Source organism: Protopterus annectens, chromosome 4.part0 (assembly GCF_019279795.1).
Source record: "Protopterus annectens isolate FY-2018-M chromosome 4.part0, PAN1.0, whole genome shotgun sequence".
NCBI lineage: Eukaryota > Metazoa > Chordata > Ceratodontiformes > Protopteridae > Protopterus > Protopterus annectens.
Window position 1 is genome coordinate 1,147,138,597 of NC_056733.1, and position 23,059 is coordinate 1,147,161,655.

At 39.3% G+C, this 23,059-nt stretch overlaps 1 protein-coding gene across 1 annotated transcript in view; it reads left to right on the top strand.

Annotated features, from left to right (window-relative positions):
* Positions 1–23,059, top strand: part of ERGIC1 (endoplasmic reticulum-golgi intermediate compartment 1) — an 864,031-nt gene that overhangs the window by 640,815 nt on the left and 200,157 nt on the right. The window contains exon 8 of the mRNA XM_044069870.1: positions 13,986–14,090. Coding sequence (XP_043925805.1) covers positions 13,986–14,090 — 105 coding nt within the window. The remainder of the gene's footprint in view (positions 1–13,985; positions 14,091–23,059) is intronic.

Genomic DNA, 23,059 nt, shown 5'->3' on the forward strand with positions numbered 1-23,059 from the left:
GGGAAAAGCCGAAAGACAACAACAAGGTAAGCTGCCCTATTTCCTTATTTTCTTGATTTATTTTAAACTCTTTTGATGGAACAAGCATGTTTTTTTTTCCCTTCAGTTTCACATACGCTCCTAGCTTTTGTTTGTAATAAATAGCACTTCATGGTAATCTTTCTTTTCTTATTTCATCCTAGCCTCTTCCCTCCCTCATACATTTTCACTCTTGGTAAGTATTTCCTGTAGCCTGTCTGTTGTCCTGTATTTCTGACATGGTCTTGCAGGTAGTGCTCAAATTTTTTTTAATTCTGTATTCACACGCAACCCCATGTTCTTTACCCTGGATTTTCTGGAATGTCAAATGGACAAAGCTACAACTCAATCATTTCATTTTACAGATGTTTAGCTCTGTTTTGTATAGGAAGTAAATGTGATTCACTGTGAGTGAGCTTTTGTGTTTCTCCACAGTGTTGTGACTGCTGAATTAGTATATTTATGCAATAAAGTTTGTAGGGGCTGAACCCTCCACAACAGGGACACACAGCCTTCTGCAGAAAAATACTTCATAAAGAGGTTTTGAAGAGATGAAGCTACAGTCTATTGAAACTTGGGGAAAGTAGACAAAGTACAAACAGCAGAGCAGTCCCAAAGAAAAAACGAAGGCAGATGTAGGAACAAATAAATTTAATGCAGACCAGGATCAAGCGCTTTCGTAAACAAGTTACTTCATCAGAATCAAATTACTAAAAGCACACACCATCCTTTTGTACCCCTCCCCAGTATCACATGATACATCATTGCCTCTAATAAAAACTCTTAAAGCACCAATACACACTAAATATTAAAACAACTGCCTTCGTTTTTTCTTTGGGACTGCTCTGCTGTTCGTGCTTTGGATTTTTGTCTTCAGTGTTTTGGTTATTGTCTATAAAGTAGACAAAGCCCCCGTATTTTATCTTCATTTCCTTTTTCCCATATTTTACCATTTTTAGTATTTGCTTCTTCAGCAAGATACTGTGATCTGTTGGATCATTCCTTCCTCACTGTCATAGTCAAAAACCAGAACAAATCGGTAGCTGTCATAATCTACCTTTTTCATGGTTTTCTTGTATATAAACCAAGGCGTGTACCCCTTTCCACAGTCAAGAAAACTCCCTTCTTTCCTTTCTCTGTATTTGTTGCTGACAACCTCTTCTCCATAATCTCACTTTCCCAACTTTTCTCTGAGTGTTAGAAGGTCAGTACATCTTTCTTCCTTTATTATGAATCATTTTAACCCTCCTAGTTCCACACTCCCATCACTAAAATCCAAGTTTCTTCTAATAAGTAAAAAACAAAAAAGCTCACAGTTGCAATGCTACAGTGGTCCTGAGCATACTCACCTCTTCTACTTTCATTCAGACTGTTTACATTGCAAACTAGACATTTTGCTTTTTATTGACCTTACGTAAGCAACCTCCCTCTTTTTATCAGTCGTCTGTACTGATTCTCCACGTAGACCTTCTTCTTCCTCATCCGAGTTTTCTTTTGCAGCCATTTTTTCCAGCCTTCCATATTTTGGGTCATATTGCTCATTTCCTAACTTAACATGTGCGAAACTGTTTTTATCTCAAGAGAATGTCATATTTTCATATATGTCTGCATTGCTAACACTGCTGAGACAGTACACACTCGTGCCTTCAAACCTTGTTCTCCCATTTGTAGTTTTAACCAGATTCTTCATACTGAATTTGTGCAAGCTTGCAAGGTGAATAGGGATAGTCTGCCAGTGTACTGTTAATGCAGCCAGACATGGCTGTAAACAAGTCAAGATTTCTGGATTAGGAACTGTGAGATTAATTGAAAAGATGTTTTAAGATGATGAAAGACTGCTGTTACATGTATGTCATTTTACATTTACTTTTCAGCTCCCTTATCTCTCCCTAATTAGGGTTACCACCTGTCCCACTTTGCGAGGGACAGTCCCTGTTTGGGCAGTTGTGTCCTGCAAAAAAATTTTAAAAATGGCAAATGTCCTGAGATTTTAGGACAAAATTATTTCCTATATTTTATGTAATAGTTGCGTAAAACAGTTATTCTGTATCTGAAACACCTAAATGTTATAAGAAACAGAATAAGCAACTAAAATGCTACAAGAATAAGCTTTTATTTAGGCAAAAAAGTGAAATTCTGTCCTTTGTACTGGCCACGGGTATGTTTTGCCTTGCAAAATCTGACGTTTGCTCCAAAAATGTCCCACTTTGGGCATTTGAAAAGGTGGCAACCCTACTCCCTAACCTTCTAATCTTTGAATTCCTATCTGTCACTGACCCATTCATTCTGCTCACTTCTAGCATCTAGGAACACAGGAGGCAAGAGTCAGGAATTTTGGGGCACTCTTGTATCAAGGATTCAGGAGCTGTTGGTCTGCAGTAAATCCCTCCCCCTATTTGCCAGTAGGTGCAGTGCATTATGTGCTGAGTTCGACATGAGTGCATGGTTCAGCACATTTGCTGTGTTTAGCTAAAGAGCTATGCTGCCTTCATAGGCTCGTGCTTTGTTGTCCTGCCTTTTTGCTTGGTATATATGCCTGCAGTCGGACCTATAGAAATATCTTTTGCAGAGGAACATGTGCCATTCCTTCCTCCTGGAACAGGTGAGCTGGTTTCTGGTGCTTATTCCTGCCTCTCCCTGGCTAGCTGTTCCAATCCTGAAATTTGTTGATCCTGGTTCATCTGGTTTGCAATCAAAACATCAGCCTTTTATGCTACAGAGTTGGTAATTAAATGTACATACTAATGTTGTTCTGCACAGACACAGTAAGCTGCTGGCATACCAGAATAGTTTTGTTTTCTGAATAGTCAGTCATAAAGATATATATTTATGAAGTCCAGTCATTTGTCCCTCTTACCTGGCTGTGACTTCATTAAGAACAGGCATTAGATTGGAAGACATCTGCCTTATTCTGTTACTATATCTAGTACATAGTTTAGAGAATTAGTATATGAGCTGTTGAAGGGCTGCTCCCTTTGTCTAGGGTTTGTTTCCATCTACCCTTATTTGCTTACTATGCAAGTCTAAGCAAGTCACGTATTTATTTATGCAACATTTGTTTGCTGGGAAGCCCGACTGATTCAGAAAGTGCCAATTTTCAGCAGAGGCCCAGGGAGAAAAGCTCCACAGTCACAGTATTTCAAAAATCAAGTACAGATATTTTAAATCGCAAAGTATCATGTTACGGTACAAACATAAGAGTGAAAGAATGTTGTAATGAGAAAAACATAGAACATGTGTTTCAGAGTGCAAAAATAACATGAGGTGAAGAGAATATGTGAGGAAAAATTCCATACTCATATTATTATGAATTTGCATGTATTTTTTTTTTTTTTTTTTTTAAATAAAGGAGCTTTTTTCCCCGGGCCTCAACTGAAAACAGGCCTCTGTCCCAGTCAGACATCCCTGGTAAACAAATGGAAAATAAATACTTTATTACATAGATTAATATGTGGTAAATGAGACCTGAGACAATTCTAATAAAACATAGGTTGGTATGTGGTAAATGATACCTGAGACAATTCTAATAAGATATTTAAAGAGATCTCAGAGATTACATGATTAGAGACGGTGAGGTGAAATTGAGTGATGTCTTAGAATGAGAGAGGTGTTCATATTATGGTTATAGAAGGAAGAAGGATGGAGAGGAGGAGATTATAAGAAAAGTGCAGGTAGGGGGTCTTCAGGTAGCTTAGGTGAGTAGGGAGGAAACAGGTAGAGGAAAGGTCTGCAAAGATTAAATAAGGTAAGGTAGTGGGCAAAACCAAAAAGGAGTAGAGTAGGAGGCTGTAGAGGGTAGTGAAATGTGATCTAGGTTGAAGGGGGTGAGTGAAATTTAGTAAGTTCAGCCAGGATTGGCAGAGGAGCAAGTCCAAGATGTAAGGTATTCTTTTAGGAAGCATTTAAAGGTGGGTAGTTAGAAATAGTTCTGGTGGTTAGAGGCAAAGAGTTCCATTTTTTGCTACTGAATATGATTATACGCTTTGTACAGGGGATTTATTTGGTTTATTTATGGTGAGAAGTTGTTTATCTTATTTATTTATTTTACATTTGTTTACCAGGATAGTCCCACTGGATACATGTCCATTTTCAGCAGAGGCCCGGGGAGAATAGCTCCAAAATGACTTTCATCAAACTGTTAGATTTTTACAGTTTAAAACACAAATAAAAGGATTTTTACACAGATGTAAACAAATAATAAAACAAATACCCAAACAAATTATTACATTTTTTCAAGTATGGAAAATTCTAGATAGTGTTTTAAGAATGATAGAGTATTGAATGCCTGGTAGTAGATCCATGGAGATCATAGGATTTATAAGTTAAGAAACAATAAAGTGTAGGCAAAAGTCCTCCATGTGCACATGAGTGATGGTTAGAGTTGATCTGGATTAGGACAAGGACATAGCCATCGTCTTTTAAAGTACTGAAGCAGACTTTTCTTGATTTGAGGTAGAGAGAGTTCAGATGTAAGATTAGCAGGAAGAGAATTCCAAGTTTTGCCAACAGAGTTAGCAAATAAAGATTTACTGGCTATGTTGTTGGATTTGAGAGTTTGAACTAGTAGTCTTTCAGATGAATGAAGCGTGCTAAGGTTACTGTAGGGGGTGATGAGGTTTTTAATTACAGGTGCATTATCTGGTTGGTACAGGTTCTTGTGTACAACTATTAGTTGGTTAACCTGAAGTAGGTTAGGCATTTCAAGCCATCCTAGCAGATTTAGGTTATGACAGTGAGGAGTTCTGTAGGCTACATAGGTAGCAAATCTAGCAGTGTAATTGTAGCCGCTAGAAAGTTTATTAAGGTCAGTTTTTCTGAGGTTTGTAAATAGAGGGGAAGCATAGAGGAGGGTGGAGAGTAGATATGTACGAGCAATTACAGTTCTGGCTAATGGCGTTAGGAATGGCTTGATCCTATATAGTGAGCCAAGTTTTTTATTAACTGTTTTAATAGTTTTATTGACATGCAGCTCAAACTTAAGGTTATTATCTGTTATAACTCCTAACAGTTTGGTTGAGGAATCTGGGGAAATAATGGTGCTGTTGTTCGATTTTAATGTAAAGGTTATAGGGGCAGACCTGTGAGTGGGGGAGAAAAGCAGCAGTTTGGTTTTATTAGGATTTAACATGAGACAACGGTTAAAGAGCCAATTTTCAACTGTGTTAAAAGTATTTTGGGATAGAATCTGCAACTCTGTAGGTGAAATGTCGGAGCATACTAAAGTGGAGTCATCCGCATATTGAATGCATGTTGGATTTAGGATGACCTTATACAAATCATTGATGAAAATGGAAAATAATAGTGGACCTAGTATGGAGCCTTGTTGTACTCCGAGGGTGATGGGGGTAAAAGGATGGATAGTTTGCTCTGCCATAGGACACCCTGTTGTCTACCACTGAGATATGATTGAAACCATTGGATGGCCTGGTCCTCTAGGGAGGTGGATTTCAAAGTGTTTATGAGTATTTGGTGGTTTGCCATATCAAAGGTTTTTGAAAGATCGAGAAAGATAGCAGAGGAAAGTTTATTATTGTTTCGGTGTTGGTTAATGACGTTGGAGAAGGAGAGGAGGACTTAGGTTGTACTATGGAATGGTCTAAAGCCATGTTGCTTGTTAGCTAGAAGATTATTATGGATAACATAGTTCAGGAGTTGATTATGGATGCATTTTTCCATAATTTTAGCCAAGGGTGACGGAATAACCATGGATCTATAGTTTGAAAGTTCAGTAGAGCTGCACCCTTTATGGAGTGGGATGACATCGGATAATCTTCCAGATGGAGGGAATGGACGCTTCAGTTATAGTTCTATTGATCAGAATAGTAATGGGGTATGCTATGGCATCTGCAGCTTTTTGTAGATATTCTGCAGGGAGGACATCAACCGACAGGGTAGTAGGCTTTAGTTTTTTAAGTAATTTTCGGACCAAAGATGTGCAAACTGGCTTGAAGTTTAAGGGGATTTGGGAGAAGGGTGTAGTGGCTGGAGAATATGGGCGTCCAGGGGATAATTGGTTAGCTAGGTTCTGGATGGTTGTTGTAAAGAAGCTGTTAAAGGTATTGGCAATTTCTGCTGGGGGGTTTTAGTTAGAATCCAAGGGGGTAGGAGAGTAGAACTGTCCTGGACTAAGGAGTTTGTTTATATATACTCAAAACTTTTGTGGCTTGTTTTGCTGTTTTTCTTGTAGATGACAGTAATAGTTTTTCTTGTCTAATGTGGTGGACTTTTTTGTTTAATTTCTTAGCTTTCTGTATCTAAGTTGATCTATGGATTTTTTTATGGTCCTTGAAGTGGCCCAAGCCCTGTTTCTAAGTAGCATTTTATGTTGAGAGCCAAGGAGCAAATTTTGTTTTGGTTCTAATAGTCCATGCTGGTGCATGGGTGTCAAGAATGGATAGGAATTTGGTATTAAAGTAATTTACTGCTTCTTCAAGTGGTAATTGTTTCATAACTGACCAATTGCATGATTGGAGTTCATTCTGGAAATTTGTGCAGTTGAAATTCTTATTGTTCCTTGTTGTTTTAAAAATGGACTGGTTGTGGATATCAGCTTTTTGCCTGATTAAATAGGTGAGGAGATGATCACTTACATCATCAGTCAGGGTCCCACTCTTGTATTTGAGGGGATGGGTGTTAACAAGAATCCAATCCAGAATACTTGCTTTATTGTTGGGTTTACCAATCCTAGTGGGGGAGGATATGACCTGTGAAAATCCATAAAGGTTTATGTGGTGAGTGGGGGCACATGTTCCATTCTATGTTGAAGTCCCCAAGTACAATGGTTTCTTGGGGGTAATTGCTGGATAACCAGTGTAGGATATCTTCAAGGGTATTTATGTTATTGCCTGGGGGAATATACACACCGACAAAGATTTATACATTTGTTCTTAATAATGTGGAGCTTAGTGATAAGAATTTTAGCATTGCTAAACAGGGATTTTGCAGGGCATTATTGGACACTTCAAGCATGGATTTGTACAGAACAGCTACCCCACCTCCTTTTCTATTGGTTCGATCAGGCCTTAGGATATTGTAGCCCGGTGGTATAACTTCTTTATCTGAAGTAGAAGGTTTTGGCCAGGTTTCAGTAAGACACAGTATGTCTGGGGAAAGAGTATCTAAAAGGGCATGTAGGTGTTGAATCTTATTGTTTACACTTCTGATATTTAGGTGACTGATCAGGAGGGAGTTTGGGGATTTGTCTAAGATTTGTGTAGTAGTGGGACAGTTAATAAAGGACCTAGAGCCAGTGGATGAGGATGGGCCAGGATTTGGGTGGATATCTCCATCCATTGTCAAGTTGCATTGTAATCTGATTGCGAGCTTCCAGATTTTAATTAATAGACTTTGGTATCTTTTGGTTTTAGGGTTGGCATATCTTGTTCTAATGAGATGCTAATACCTAGTAAGTAAGGAGTTAGATGGGAGGGGATGTATTAAGTCTTCCTTTAGATGAAGCCGTTAATTTCTTTAACTCTACCTTCCTTGCCATTCTTAATCACCATGCTCCAACCAGATCTATAAGAATTAAGGCCAAGCCTGCCCCATGGCTTTCCAGCGAAACCAAACACAAAATTCACATCAGAAATAAATACTGGGCCAAATGGAGAATGACAAAAAACACCACTGACCAACTAACATTTAGAAAGCTAAGAAATTATACTAAAAAGGCCATACTCTCTGATAAGCAAAACTACTACTTACAATATCAACAACCTAATCACAACAACCCACAGAAATTCTGGGCCAGCATCAAGCAATTACTGCACCCAGGTAAATCTACTACACCAAACCCTCAAAATACAGACTTGAATAATCCAGTCCAAACAGCTAATACCTTCAATACCTTTTTTACAGATACTATCCAATTACTAGCCAGGCAACTAACACCTAATACCTTCACAATACCCTCATACTCCTCAACCCCACCACCCCCTTTTCATTTCAAACCTGTTACAACCTCATTTATTTAAACCCTTTTGAATAAACTGAAACCGTGCTCTCCTTCTGCAGACCTACTGCCTTCTGAATATCTACAGATATCATCCAAGGCCATAGCCTATCCTATTTCTATATTGATAAATAGATCGATTGCAGAAGGTTACATCCCCACTATATGGAAAGTCTCCCACATAATCCCCCTACATAAAGGAGGACATTCCACAGAAATATCAAACTATCGCCCCATTGCCCTACTTTCTCCCCTAGCTAAAATTATGGAGAAGTGTATCCATAAGCAACTACTCCACCATCTAACTGGAAATAACTTACTTTCCAACTGTCAACATGGTTTCAGACCCTCACACAGCACTACCACTGCCCTCTTGTCTTTCACTGACTATATTAACAGGCACCGAAACCTGAACAACCTTTCTTCTGCTCTATTCATCGACCTGTCCAAAGCATTTGACATGGTAAACCACCAAATTCTCTTAAACATCCTGAAATCTCTCTCATTAGACCCACTTTCCATAAAATGGTTCCAATCCTACCTTGACAACCGACAACAAGCAGTACTTTGGCAAAACACTTTATCCACCCTTCTACCTGTTACCTTAGGAGTCCCTCAGGGATCCATACTTGGACCTCTTCTTTTCTCTATATTTATTAATGACCTTCATCTAGCTATCCCACAAGCCACCTGCATACAATATGCTGATGACTCAACCCTATTATGTTCAGCTGCATCATCCCATGACCTTCATGCTCTCACCCAAAAAGTATTCAACATAGTTGAACAATGGTTCTCTCAGCATTGCCTCCTCTTAAACCCTAAAAAAAAAAAACTCCTCTTCACGCCTACTCATAAGTCCTCCCCTCTCCAATTCTCAGTAACATCTACCAATGATACTATTATATCTCCTGACTCTACCACCAAACTACTCGGTGTCACCATTGACCATAATCTCAACTTTGACATCCATATCAATAATACCATAAAGACTGTTAATAAAAAAATCGGTACCCTCTACAGGATAAAACCCTTCCTTTCCCCCACTGCTAAAATTACAGTTGCCCACACACACTTGATCTCTAACAATTTATCAGGTGGAAAAACAGCATAACCTTGTATCTGTAGGCTACTGTGCTCTCAATTAAATTAGCAAACAGACAGTATTTGATCAGTTATGGTTATGGATACTATTTGCTAACAGAAGGGAATAAAAGAGAAAATGGAAGAAGAGTGAGTGTGTGTGTGTGTGTGTGTGTGGGGGGGGGGGGTGCTGCTTACAAGCCAAAGCAAAGTGCACTCCAGGGGATAATAAATATTAGCTGAACAGGTAGACACATACACAAAGTTAACTTTAGCTGTTTGTGTTTGCAGACAGTTCAGACCCAGACTGCACTTTTCATATAACAGTGTATCCACCGGTCTGGTTAAAGATCAAGGTGTTATTGCAGCCGATTACTTAGAGTGGTGTTAGGTACAAAGTTAACTTTAGCTGTTTGTGTTTGCAGACAGTTCAGACCCAGACTGTACTTTTCATATAACAGTGTATCCACTGGTCACTGGTCTGGTTAAAGATAAAGGTGTTATTGCATCTGATTACTTTGAGTGGTATTAGGTAAGTTAACTTTAGCTGTTTGTGTTTGCAGACAGTTCAGACCCAGACTGCACTTGTTATATAACAATGTATCCACCGGTCGGGTTAAAGATAAAGGTGTTATTGGAGCCGCTAACTTAGAGTGGGGTTAAGTCTAGAAAAGAAGAGTACAGAGAGGAATAAGCACTGTTGAGATGGTAAAGATACATTATAAAGGCTACAAAACAAACTGTGCACAGGAAAATGTTATCTTCTGATCCAAGAGTTCTTTTTGGAAAATACATGCTGATTAAAGGGGTAAGAGCTCGTCAGGCTAATGGTTTGTATATGATTGTATGTATTGTTATTAGTTGAAAGTAGGAGAGGTCACTTAAGCAGACAGTGGTCTAGGACAGTTCAGAAATTGGGCTACACTCCTCAGTGGTTTCCTGGGCAACTTGCTTAGTAACTACCTATAAACCTATGACATGTCTCCCTCAGTTTTGACAGATGTGCTATTCATAAATAAAATCTCATATTTGTCAGTAGATGCTTTGTGGATAGCCACGGTGGTGCAGAGGTTACCGTTTTCGCCTCACAGCAAGAGGTTCTCCAGTTCAGTTTTCAGCTGGAGCTCCTTCTGTGTGGAGTCTGCATGTCCTCCCTGCAGTCGAGTGAGTTTTAAAGACATGCAGGTAGATGCGTGTGTGTTTGTGTATGCCTTCTGTAAAGGTTGGAGACCGGACTGGCAACTCAACACTGTAAAAACACCACTGCCAATCAGTTTGTGGACTGGTGATCCACTGTTGCTGCTACTAACCGGGAAACGCCGAAAGATATTGCTATCTGTCAGTAGATGCTTTGTATTCTATAGAGAAAAGTATATACTCTGTAAGGTGTTCCTTCCAGTGGCACACATCATTGGTAACAATATACTTTGAGGATGGAAGCTTGTGTATCCTGCTGTGCAAGGTCACATTTAATTTTTGAAGGGAGGGTTTGCAAGAGCATACAGAACAGCATGCTGTGTGCCCTAACTCTTTGTTGCACAGCTGGCAGTAGCAAAATGAGCTCATTCCATTGGGGAGGGTGGGAAGACAATTCGACTTACCCTACCCCTCACCACACCCTGTATACATGATTTTTGTTTGTTGCAGTAGAGAACATTCCATAGCTCTTAGAGCAGTAATCAGTAATGGACAGTGCAGTTCAGAAAATGTCTGACCTATGTTTGCATCTTACATCTGTTCCTGTCTACAAGTTATCATTTCCATATTTATAAGGTCTGCATTTCGTTAATGCTCTGTACTTTGCTACTCATCCTAAAACTTGTTCCCTAAGCCCACACTACAACATATTTTTTTCCTTGTACACCATGCTGCCCATATTTTTTAAACAACTGCTCATATATTGCTTTGGGAGCAGTGCTGGAGTGGTGCCAAATTCAGTAGACTTCTGTATCTGTGTATAGTAATATAATTTTGGTGACAGATATGCAGTATAACTGTTGTTGAATCCTACCAATGTTGTTCTTACTGATTGCTCATTTCTGTATATACTTTCTAAAAACCATGTACTTGTCAACTTTCTGAAAAACAGTATACTAAGTGAGAATACTGAATTTACAATGTTGAAATATCAAAATGCCGAAATGTTAAAATATTGCAATCAAAATACCTATTACCCAGCATGTGTAGAGAGGTGCCACTTCCCTTCCATGCGTAGAGAGCTGCTTACTCCCCCACATGTGCAGAGAGCTGCTAATATCCCCATGTGTAGAGAGCTGCTAACCCCCCAGTGTGTAACGTGTAGAGCTGCTTACTCGCTCCCATGTGTAGAGAGCTGCTTACTCCCCAACATGTGCAGAGAGCTGATAATCCCCCCCATGTGTGTAGAGAGCTGCTACTCCCTGCATGTGTAGAAAGCTGCTTATCTCCCCCGTGTGTGTAGAGAGCTGCTACTCCCTGCATGTGTAGAGAGCTGCTACTCCCTGCATGCGTAGAAAGCTGCTTCTCCCCCACGTGTCGAGAGCTGCTAATCTCCTCATGTGTAGCATGTGTAGAAAGCTGCTTACTCCCCCGCATGCATAGAGAGCTGCTAATCCCCCAATGTGTAACATGTGTAAAGAGCTGCTTACTCCCCTGCATGTGCAGCATGTGTAGAGAGCTGCTTCTCCCCCACGTGTAGGGGTAGAGAGCTGCTCCCCCGCATGTGTAGAGAGCTGCTAATCTCCCCATGTGTAGCATGTGTAGAGAGCTGCTTACTCCCCCGCATGCATAGAGAGCTGCTAATCCCCCAATTTGCAACATGTGTAGAGAGCTGCTTACTTCCCCACATGTGCAGCATGTGTAGAGAGCTGCTTCTCCTCCACATGAGTAGGGGTAGAGAGCTGCTTCTCCCCTGCATGCTTAGAGGTAGAGAGCTGCTAATCTTCCCATGTGTAGCATGTGTAGAGAGCTGCTTACTCCCCTGCATGTGCAGCATGTGTAGAGAGCTGCTTACTCCCCCGCATGTGCAGCATGTGTAGAGAGCTGCTTCTCCCCCACATGCGTAGGGATAGAGAGCTGCTTCTCCCCCACATGCTGAGAGGTAGAGAGCTGCTTCTCCCCCGCATGTGTGGAGAACTGCTAATCTCCCCATGTGTAACATGTGTAGAGAGCTGCTTACTGCCCCACATGCATAGAGAGCTACTAATCCCCCAATGTGTAACATATGTAGAGAGCTGCTTACTCCCCCACGTGTGCAGCATGTGTAGAGAGCTGCTTTTCCCCCGCATGCTTAGTGGTAGAGAGCTGCTTCTCCCCCGCATGCTTAGAGGTAGAGAGTTGCTTCTCCCCTGCATGCGTAAAGGTAGAGAGCCGCTTCTCCCCCGCATGCGTAAAGGTAGAGAGCTGTTTCTCCCCCACATGCGTAGAGGTAGAGAGCTGCTTCCCCCCTGCATGCTTAGAGGTAGAGAGCTGCTTCTCCCCTGCATGCGTAAAGGTAGAGAGCTGCTTCTCCCCCGCATGCGTAAAGGTGGAGAGATGCTTCTCCCCCACATGCATAGAGGTAGAGAGCTGTTTCTCCCCCACATGCGTAGAGGTAGAGAGCTGTTTCTCCCCCGCATGCGTAGAGCACTGCTTTCTCTTCCACATGCATAGAGAACTGCTTACTCTTCCACATGCGTAGTGAACCGCTTACTCTTCCACATGTTACTCCTCCGTATGCATAGAGAGCTGCTAATCCTCCCATGTGTAGCATGTGTAGAGAGCTACTTACTCCCCCACATGTCCCCAGACATATGTTTTATCCATCCCCCTAGGACCCCCCAATCAGCTTCTCCTTCACTGGGGCTATTAATCACACCACAGTCATCTAAAGCATAGGGATGGCTGTCTCGATCTGTGACATGGAGCTTACCAACTATGCAGTTTCTGAAGTTTAGGGAACCAGATACAAACCAGAGCTGGACTGCAAAGTAACTTAAATCTAGTATGAACTCTGTGATGGAAAAAATGAACTTCCATATGGGGGAAAAAATTATGTTCGAGTAAGGAATGAATGGTTGCAGCTTATTTTAAAACTGTCTTGTAAAAAGCCAGTTACAAGTAGTTCAGTAAGTTACTGTGATGTCATTAATCATCTTTTCATAAGCCGTAATAAAAATGAACTGCTGCGATTTATTACTCCTTGCGCTGGCATTTTTCCCATTTGGAAATTAATGTGTAGTTCGTGTATGTCAGTGACCGCCCCCACACACACACACATACACGTAAATACATTGTTTTAATCTTAAAGAGCAAAATCACCCCAAAACTGAAAAATAAAATGTTTCAACCATGTCTTCATCTCTTGTGCATTGCGGATGTACTGTCACTAGTCCTAAGTCATTACTATTATTATTATTTGTTTCTGTTTTATTATACCCCTGAGGGACCTGACAGAAGCAGTCTTGCTGATATAACATCATTTTACAATCGGTATTTTTGACTTCATGATCTAATTTTATGACAGTAGTGTACTGTGCAGAGGAGAACATTTACACTGGCTCTCTTTCTCCACTACTAATGAATACTGTTACTTCCCACTTTGACTGACCCTGACGGGAGTACCAGTTTATCTTTTATAGTGAAGTCATTTGAGGTTTATTAGTGGTAGTCTCTTACATAACATTTTAAGGTACATTGGAATGATTGTTAAGCTTGAAAGAATAATATAACTATTGGTTTTGTACATTCTCAGAATTGTGACACCAAGCCAAGTTTGCTAGCCAGAAGTGTCAATTTTGTCATCAGTGACTTATAACACACATCATAACAAAGCTAATTCTTGATTTAGTGCCCAGGCTTAATTAAATCTGCTGGTTAATATTGTTGGTAGAATCTGAGATGTACATTATAGCCATATGTTTTGTGTGATTATTAACAGTAATTATTGTACCATTTCTGTTTAAATTTTCACTAGGTTCCCGGTAACTTCCATGTATCGACACACAGTGCCACAGCACAGCCTATGAACCCAGACATGACCCACATTATTCACAGGTTAACATTTGGCGACAGATTAGAGGTGAGTATTCTTTGTCACATATGAAGGCTATAGTTGTGCTGTTCAGTGGTTTTAATGTTCAGTAATGAAAGTTAGATAGCATAGTATCCAATACAGTTTGATGTAATGTTATCGGTAACCAGGTGTAAAGCGACAGGTAATTCAGGAATGCAGGTGTTTAGTCACAGTTAAGATTTTTAAAAGCCATAACTGTGCTGAACAAAGCAATTGATGCTAGAAGCACTGAGAAGTAAATTTCTTTTGGGTGTATTCATAAGTAAAAGATGGGTAGGTAGTTACCTTCACAATACCACAGTCAACACGGTTAAATTCATAAACAGCTCATCATGCACCTCACCAGCTCTTTTAAACAGTTTTATGTAGTCTTTCCTTTTGTGGCTGAGGCAAGATTTTGCCAGTAAGTTCATTCTTTGGTACCTGTTCTTTAAGTTCATTCTATGGTTTGCAGAAAGTGCATTTTACTTTTATTTATTTAGTTGTATTGGCAGTTTAATTCTACTGAGTCTATGGCCTATTTTCAAGGGAAACACGTGGTCTTATCTATACTGACTGGAGGAAATTTGCCTGGGATACCACTAAAAATCCTCTTCTGTTTTGCTGGAGGTTACCAGAGGGCTGACTGTGGTGAATTCTTGATGTTTGAGTGTTTCTTGTTGGTGAAAGCAGAAGAATGCATAGATGAGGTTGTTACAGATTTAGTAGTTGGTGTCTTGCAAACACAGAGGTTACAGAATTTAATGAATTCCAAGATGAGCAGATAGTTGAGATAGATGAAATATGATTTGATATGAACTTTATTAGGACTGTGGAAGAAGCTGACCTGGATATTTGTGAGAAGAAGCACAAGGAATGCCAGACGTTTATGGAGTGAAACAAGGAAAATTCCAAAATGAGGAAATGCAAAGTGTTCATCATTCTCATTGTTGGCAGTAGCTTTTTGACTGTGAGTTGTCTTCTGCCCAGAAAACAACAACTGGCCAGCTTCACAAAGCTCTGGTTCCCTTTCACATCTTCACTCTAACCTCTGACTGGATAGTCCAGAGGTGGGAAATTAGCAGTCAAAGTGAAGAAATCTTCAGTACTTTCTTGCCTCCTCAAGTGAAAGCAGCTCTGAAGCTTCATAAGAGCAGCAATTGGCTACAGGCTTCATTTCTGACAGAGAAGTCCCCACAGGGGATCCCATCCAGAAAGAAATTATTGTCTTTTTAAATATTTTTGATGTGTTTTTTTTATTTTCTGTAGAATTCTGTGTTATTAATATCAGAAGTTTTTCAGAAACAGCTGTTTTTAGAAGGGGCTTACTATTGGATACTGGGTCTGTTTTTATGAGAAAAATGTACTGCATTTAATGCATTTTATCTGAAGTGTAAAGATTTAAATATTGCCAAGTGTTAAGTTTTATGTACTTCAAACACTGTTTTGGTGTTCATAGAATCATAGTAAGTTACTAGGCTAATGGCCATAGGGCCCTTACAAGCCTAGTCAAGTTTTGTCCTTTTTTTCCACGATCAGCACCTATTGCCATTGTCCAAGAGAGACAAAGATGGAGCCCCTGGGATGAATTTACAGTTACCCATCCATTTGTCCAGATTGTGCTTGAAGAGAGCCAGAGGTGCTCTGCTTAGCATGAATTTGGGAGTCTGTTCCACAGGTGCGGTAACCTCTGGGAGACAAACCTGTCCCTCCAGCAGTTTCTGTTAATGTCACTTGCCAGGTTAAAGACTTTAGAGGGTGTAACCCATGAGCCACTGGACTTACTTTGACAAGTTTGTGCATACTTCTTCATAGTCTTACAGTCACCATTTTACTGCTTGAGACATTTTGCTTGACATTTTGCTTGATGGTGTTGTATTGAAGCATCTAGAAATGTATCTTATGTTTGCTGCTTGTGTACATTTCTTTATAACTTGTCTTGGGGTGTGCGTGGTAATTGATTAACAACTTACCTTCCAACCAACTCTTCCCAGCAGAGCTTACCAGCAGTCAGGCTTATTCCTCAGCTACACCATGGATTTTTATACCGGTCCTTCTGTTTGTTCTCCCTCTATACCATAAAAGAAAAAGCATCAGAATAGGAGCACTTGCTTACACCACAGGTTCAGACAGTGTCTTGGACATTGGTGGGTGACTGTGCAGTGGCCATTTGTTGTTCCTAAGGCCAGTCACTGGTTTCTCCAGGTTTTTCTGGTGTAGCTCCTTCTGCCACTATGGACAGGTGGTTAGCCACGTCCTCTGTGATTGCTCCATTGTCCAATTTGGGCACAGAATAGCCATCTCCTTTTGGTCTGGGAGTTTCTCTGGGAGGTTCTTCTCAGAGTGGCCAGAGAAAGAAACCTTTTGCATGGGATGAAGTTCCATCTCTCATCTGTTCTCCTTCCTGGAATGTCCCTAGAAAAAAGAAACAAAAGGTTAGACATTGCTCATCCAAGGAGATTTTGTCTGTTCATAAGGATGATTTATATTCTTGAGGAAAGTATGCCCAAGGATTCTCACAAAGACGGACATGAGGCCTTTTCTTTCTCTGATTATCGAGCCCAAGACTCCATTTCAGAGGAAGATTTGGCCTTTTCAATTCTATTAGATGAGTTTTCATTTTCTAAGACTAATTACAAGATGAATGATGTGTTTTTCTGGGAACAAGTGGATGTTCTCCCTAAACTGAGGAGATGATATGATATGCTGCAGGTGGATTTACCTTATGCTACACCCATTCCTCCTATTATGCCAACCTTGGCTGATGTCTTAAATGCTGCCTGCAGTAATCCTGATCCTCAACCTTCTGTCCCCAAAATAGGCAGAACACTTAATACCAACCTTTCCCCTGCAGGCAAGAAGGTCAGTATTAGACAGATTTCATAACAGAATTTCCTTCATCCAGTAATTTCTGTCAGGCGTTGTGGCAGATTGTGGGATTGTCCTACCACACTACTACAATGTAGGCCATGTCTGACTCTTACGATTTCTAACTTGTCTGTGGTGTTTAAATGTGCTTTGAAGAGCATGCACGATTGTGCAGGTAACTGGGTCTAGAGCCACTGCTACTGATACTGTTTTGGGAATATATGCCCGGATGCCATACTCAAAAGTTTTTTGAGTTAAAGTTTGAAATTTTAAACTCTACTTTAAATAGGGAGATTTTGTTTGGCCCTGCTACTGTTCAAGTTCACAAACAGTTTAATGACTGAGGGAAATTAATTTAAGAAGTTACTAAGATTTTTCAAGCCCCATTATGTCAAACCTTAGAAACTTTTTTTTTAAGACACGTTAACCAATCCCTGCCATCTTCTGGCAAAAAGGTAAAATAGAGATGGCAGGAAAGGAACAATAAAAAATAGGGATCCTGAAATCCTTGCTCTGGGTTATCCAATCACCAGTCAGAGTGAAGGTGTGGGTGGGAACCAGAACATTGTGAAGCTGGCCTGTTGATTTCTGAGTGAAAAACAACCCTTATAGCCAGTGAAGAATTTAAACATCTGCTGTCATGGTAAGTGCAACGTACAGAGCTGTGCTATTTTTGATAGTCGCCTGGCATTCGCAGAAAATAGAGAATAAAATATTTGTAATTTGTTTTCAGAAGTGTGGGCACAGGGAGGCTTCCAGTGATAGATAGGATGATACAATTTTTGAACAAGAGTGTTATAACTGTTGCTGGTCAGTTATGTGATTATTAAAGCACTGGTTCATTTCTTTGCAGAATAAATGTGTATAAAACTGAAGCTTCTGTCAGGAAAGTAATGCAGGAATATGCACTGCATAGAAACAACTTACCATAGAAAGATTTTACTTTGAAGCAGTTGGTTACATATAAGAGACATTTTGTGCATGTAATTAATAGTCTTTTTCTGGACATTACAAAAAAAAGTATGAAGAATTGTCAAACTCTGTCTAAGTTCAGTAAAAATAAATATTACTTTGGAGTATAGAAAGGGCTGTGGAAAGACATGGCAACCTTGCAAGCTGGAGAGGAAGATCTGAGCATTTACCTAATCACATTTGTTACTGAGGTAAATTAATGGTTTATAAGATATGCTGGGCAAACAAAGGCATATGATAACTTTGGAAAAACGGAGCAGTTTAAAAAAATGTACAGATTTCATTTGTGAAGAATATGAAAAGAACTGACATTCAGTTGGTAATTGTAGAAAGTCGGGGACATTAATAGATAGATTGCGCAGGAGATCTGCAGCAAGTGAAAGGAGGAATATTTACAGGAAGAAGGTGGTGTGCAAGAAATAAAAATCTTGTTAAAAGAAGAAAAAGATGTTGAAAATGATTGCCAAGAGAAAGGCTCAAAACAGAGGAGGAAATGAAACACAAATAAGTGGAGTGTTTGTGAGTAAAAGATATATGTCTTAAAGCAACCAACTGGAGGACCCTTGTCTGATGAAGACATAAAACCTCTTTTTGTAGAGAAGAGCGTAAGCAAATGAAAAAGAAGGAATAAACAGGAGTCGTGACACAACAGGTAGTACCCTCACTTTTGGTTCAGAAGGCTGTGTAGGTTCTGTCTCCCCATCAGGTAGATTGATTGCTGACACTGCAGTGCAACATAATGGGGGGGTCCCATTTGCTTGAGTTGGTGGATGTAGAAGATCCCACACATCTATCGAAAAGAGTATGAGAAGTTTCTCAGTGCCGTAGCTAAATTTCTCCAAGTAGTTATAAGTACCTCATTGGGTCTCCCCTCAAAAGAGGCCACTAGCCTAATGGGACTAACCCAGTCAACAAAGAAGGAATGAATAAATAAATGTTATATCATTTGATGTTTTTTTATTTTATTTTATTTTACATTTGTTGACCGGGATAGTCCGACTGGATGGATGTCCATTTTCAGCGGAGGCCCAGGGAGAAAAGCTCCAAGGGTAAGCAGATACAGCATTACATAATACCAGCATTACATATTACAAACAGACTATTTACAGAGATTACATAAATAAGCAAGTTAAACAAGTTCCACAGGTTACAGTTAGTCCTGAGCACAAATCAGGATTAAATTACACAGTCAACTGATTAACAGATGTTTACACATTCGAGTTAGCCAGGCTTGATACATTGACATAGCCAGTTAAGTGACAAATGTTGTTTGAGTCTAGTTTTAAATTGACCTAAGGTGAAAAGTAAGGTAATATCAGCTGGAAGAGAGTTCCAGGATCTACTTACAGAGTTTGCAAAGAGAGAATCACCGGCTGTGTTATTAATTTTGCTAGTCTGAATTAGTAGTTTGTTAGAGGATCGAAGCGGTCTAGGATTGTTATAGGGGGTGATAATATTTTTAAGTGCAGGAGTATTGTCCGGATTATAGAGGATTTTATAGGCCATAATCAGTTGGCTATACTGGATTAGGCTAGGTAGTTAAAGCCAACCAAGTTGATTTAGATTGATGCAATGATGTGTCCTAAAAGCAAGCCCAGTGGCAAACCTGGCAATGTGGTTGTAGCAAATTGAGAGTTTGTTAAGGACAGTCTTGTTCAAATTCGAGAGTAGAGGGGATGCATACAGAAGGGTTGAAAGAAGGTGAGAGCGAGCTATGGCAATTTTAGCTGGAGGGGTTAGGAAGGTTTTTATTCTGTAAAGTGACCCTAGTTTTTTATTGATGGTTTTGATAGTTTGGTTAACATGTAGGTCAAATTTGAGATTATTGTCTGTGATGACACCTAATAGTTTTGTAGATGGGTCAGGGGAGATTATTGTGCCGTCATTTGATTTTATGGTAAAGGTGAAAGTGGTAGACCTACGTGTTGGTGAAAATAACAGCATTTTAGTTTTTTTGGGATTTAGGATCAGACGATGTTCAGAAAGCCTGTTTTCTATTGTATTAAAGGTGGTCTGGGTAGCTGACCATAACTCTACTGGAGATGTGGCTGAGCAAATCAGAGTAGAGTCATCAGCATATTGGATACAGCTGACTTTTGGGATGACAGTATAAAGGTCGTTAATGAAGATGGAGAACAGCAAGGGCCCTAGTATAGAGCCTTGTGGTACTCCGAGGGTGTTAGGTAGAAGGTTAGAGAGTTTGTTCTGCCAGAGGACAGCCTGCTGTCGACCATTCAGGTAAGATTGAAACCATTGGAGGGCTCCAGTATCGAGACAGAATGTTTGCAGGGTGTGGATTAAAAGTTGGTGATCAACCATATCGAATGCCTTGGAAAGATCCAAAAAGAGGGCTGAGGATATATAATTATTGTTGCGATTATGGTTTATGTTGTTAGTAAAGGCTAGGAGGGCTGAAGTAGTGCTGTGATGAGGACGGAAGCCATGCTGAGTGTCTGCCATAAGGCGATTTTGGATTAGGTGGTGCATAAGTTGTCTATGAATACATTTTTCCATAATCTTTGCAAGTGGAGAGAGTATAGCAATTGGCCTATAATTGGAGAATTCAGTAGAGTTGCCTCCTTTGTGAAGTGGGATTGCATAGGATATTTTCCAGATGGTGGGAATTTTAGCTTTACTGTCATGCTGATGACATGTCAGGAATGTACCAAGAGTACGGTAAATCTTATTTGTATAGTGTACCACATACCTGTTTTATGAAACCCTTCATCTGGGGTCTACTGTCAGGATAAACACTATTTTACACATTCCCATACCCATGTAAAAATCATTATCAATATTTAGCCCTCTTCTACCTAGGAATTTTATGTAAATGTCAGTAATATGTGGACCAATATTAAAATGTAGAGCATTCAAAGACAGGTCTGTATTAATAGTGGATGTGAGTACTGTTCAGGATGCAAGATTCATTAGAAAGGAATACAGAAGGCAAGTCGTATAATTTTAGGTGTGGTTATTCAGGGAGGGCGAATATTCTGGAGTGGTCGTATTTTTAGGAGTGGTGATAACTTTTGGTTGCATAAAATTCCTAAGTAGAAGAGGGCTAAATATTGATAATGATTTTTACATGAGTATGGGAATGTGTAAAATAGTGTTTATCCTGACAGTAGACCCCAGATGAAGGGTTTCATAAAACAGGTATGTGGTACACTATACAAATAAGATTTACCGTACTCTTGGTACATTCCTGACATGTCATCAGCACTACTAAAATTCACCTCTAAACCTACCATATTTGAGCTGTTTTACAAAAACAAAAGTAAAATTTTACATGCTGCCTGCATAAAAGAGACATTGGCACCCCAAACACCCCAGCATACCTAAACAACCAGCATAAATAAAAATCTACACTTCAAAAAAGTAAAAAATTGAAACAAGTCCACTTTTCTCATTCAGCACACTGTAAAAAATAGCTTTGTACGCACATAAAATATCCTCCCAAGAAATAAAAACAATACTGCCCAATTAAATTAACGCCTTATATATCAAATTCATACTTATTTGGATGAAAAAAAAAAGCTGTCTAAATTAGGTAAAAATTAAACTAAGTGCAAAGGTAACTAAAGTGTAACACTAACGAAACTAATCAACCAATCAAAAAACTTCCCTTTCCTTCCTACAATAACAATTCACCTCCTTCCCATATATCTTTTTTTGTGCAAAGTGCACCAAGTTCATCAACTATACTCGCACAAAGAAATTAAAAAGTAAGAAAAATAAAATGCATAAAAAGTGGATTATTTGTAAACAGTCTTATTACAAGAAATGCTATCTGAATCTGTGCAAGTATGTTGCTGACAGTAGGGCTGGTAAATGTTATACATTTGTATGTATAAGGTGGTAATTTTTATACTAAGGTGAGAAAATAAATTTGAGATGTATTATATGCATACTTTTGGGAATGATAAATTGAAAAATAGTACCCTGCTGAAGAACGTAAATGACAATAGGTCACAGCTGGTCTGTGGACAAGCCTTTTTAAGGTCCAAATTTTTTATAAAGTTAAGGGAGCTGATAATAATAATAATCTTGGTATTTAAGACCCTTAGACATTCTGTGGTTCTAAGCAGTAAAGTTCTTATTTAAAAACAGCTTTGGTACTGGAAAAATACCTGATGATTAGAAAATAATGACTATTAGGCCCATGTTTAAGAATAAAGATGATTGCCATATTGTTAAATGTTGCAGACCTATTGGTTTCGGTCATGAACAGGGAAGCAGATGGAAACATTCATCTTAGATTGAATCTTAAAGTTTGGAAGAATGGTTATACATCTATTTCTAAACATGCTAATATATATGATATCCTGTAACTCGACGTTCTGTTAGAATGTTATGGAACTTGAAACCTAATATTCTATTGTAATATTATGGAAGAAACTGAAAAAGGTTTACAGGTGAATGCAATTTATATAGACTTTTCATGTGCCTTTGATATGATCATAACTAATCAATTAACAAATTGATGAGATTGAATCTATCTTAGCTACTTGTTATATGGATCAAGGAGTGGTTCAGAGATGGGCAGTGGAATGTATACTGGAATGAGAGGAAAAAAGCTCAGAACATTATGTAAATAAAGGTGTGTACTCTGACCTCACGTGTTTAATATTTATTTGTCAGACATAAGATTCAACAACAGTATTTTTATGTCATTTATGCTGATGATATAAATATTAGCAATGTTATTCTTCATCTTGTCAGAGAAATCCTACAAGAAGCCTGAATTACTTAAGCAATTAAGCAAAACTAAATAGAATGACTTTTATTTTTGTAAATATCAAATTTATGTCCAGTGAAGTTGATAAGTGTAACGCATCTTATAGTCTGAGTAATGTAAATATAGAACACGTGAATGACTTGAGTGCTGTGGACAAGACGCTGTATTTTCAGAACCCTAGTGATGCAGTCATTTTAGATGTAAATACAAGTTAGCACTATTTAAATGTAGGTGTAAGAAATTAATGGGGAAATTATTTCTAGTTGTGGTGAAGCCAAAGTCAGAATATGGAGCCCTGATTGGGGTGTCCTTGGGGAAGGTGCATACTGATAAAACAGGGCTAGTAGAGAGAACATTTACAAAGAGAATCAAGTACTTGGGGAAATCAAATATTCAGATTGGGAAGATGGTCCTGTTT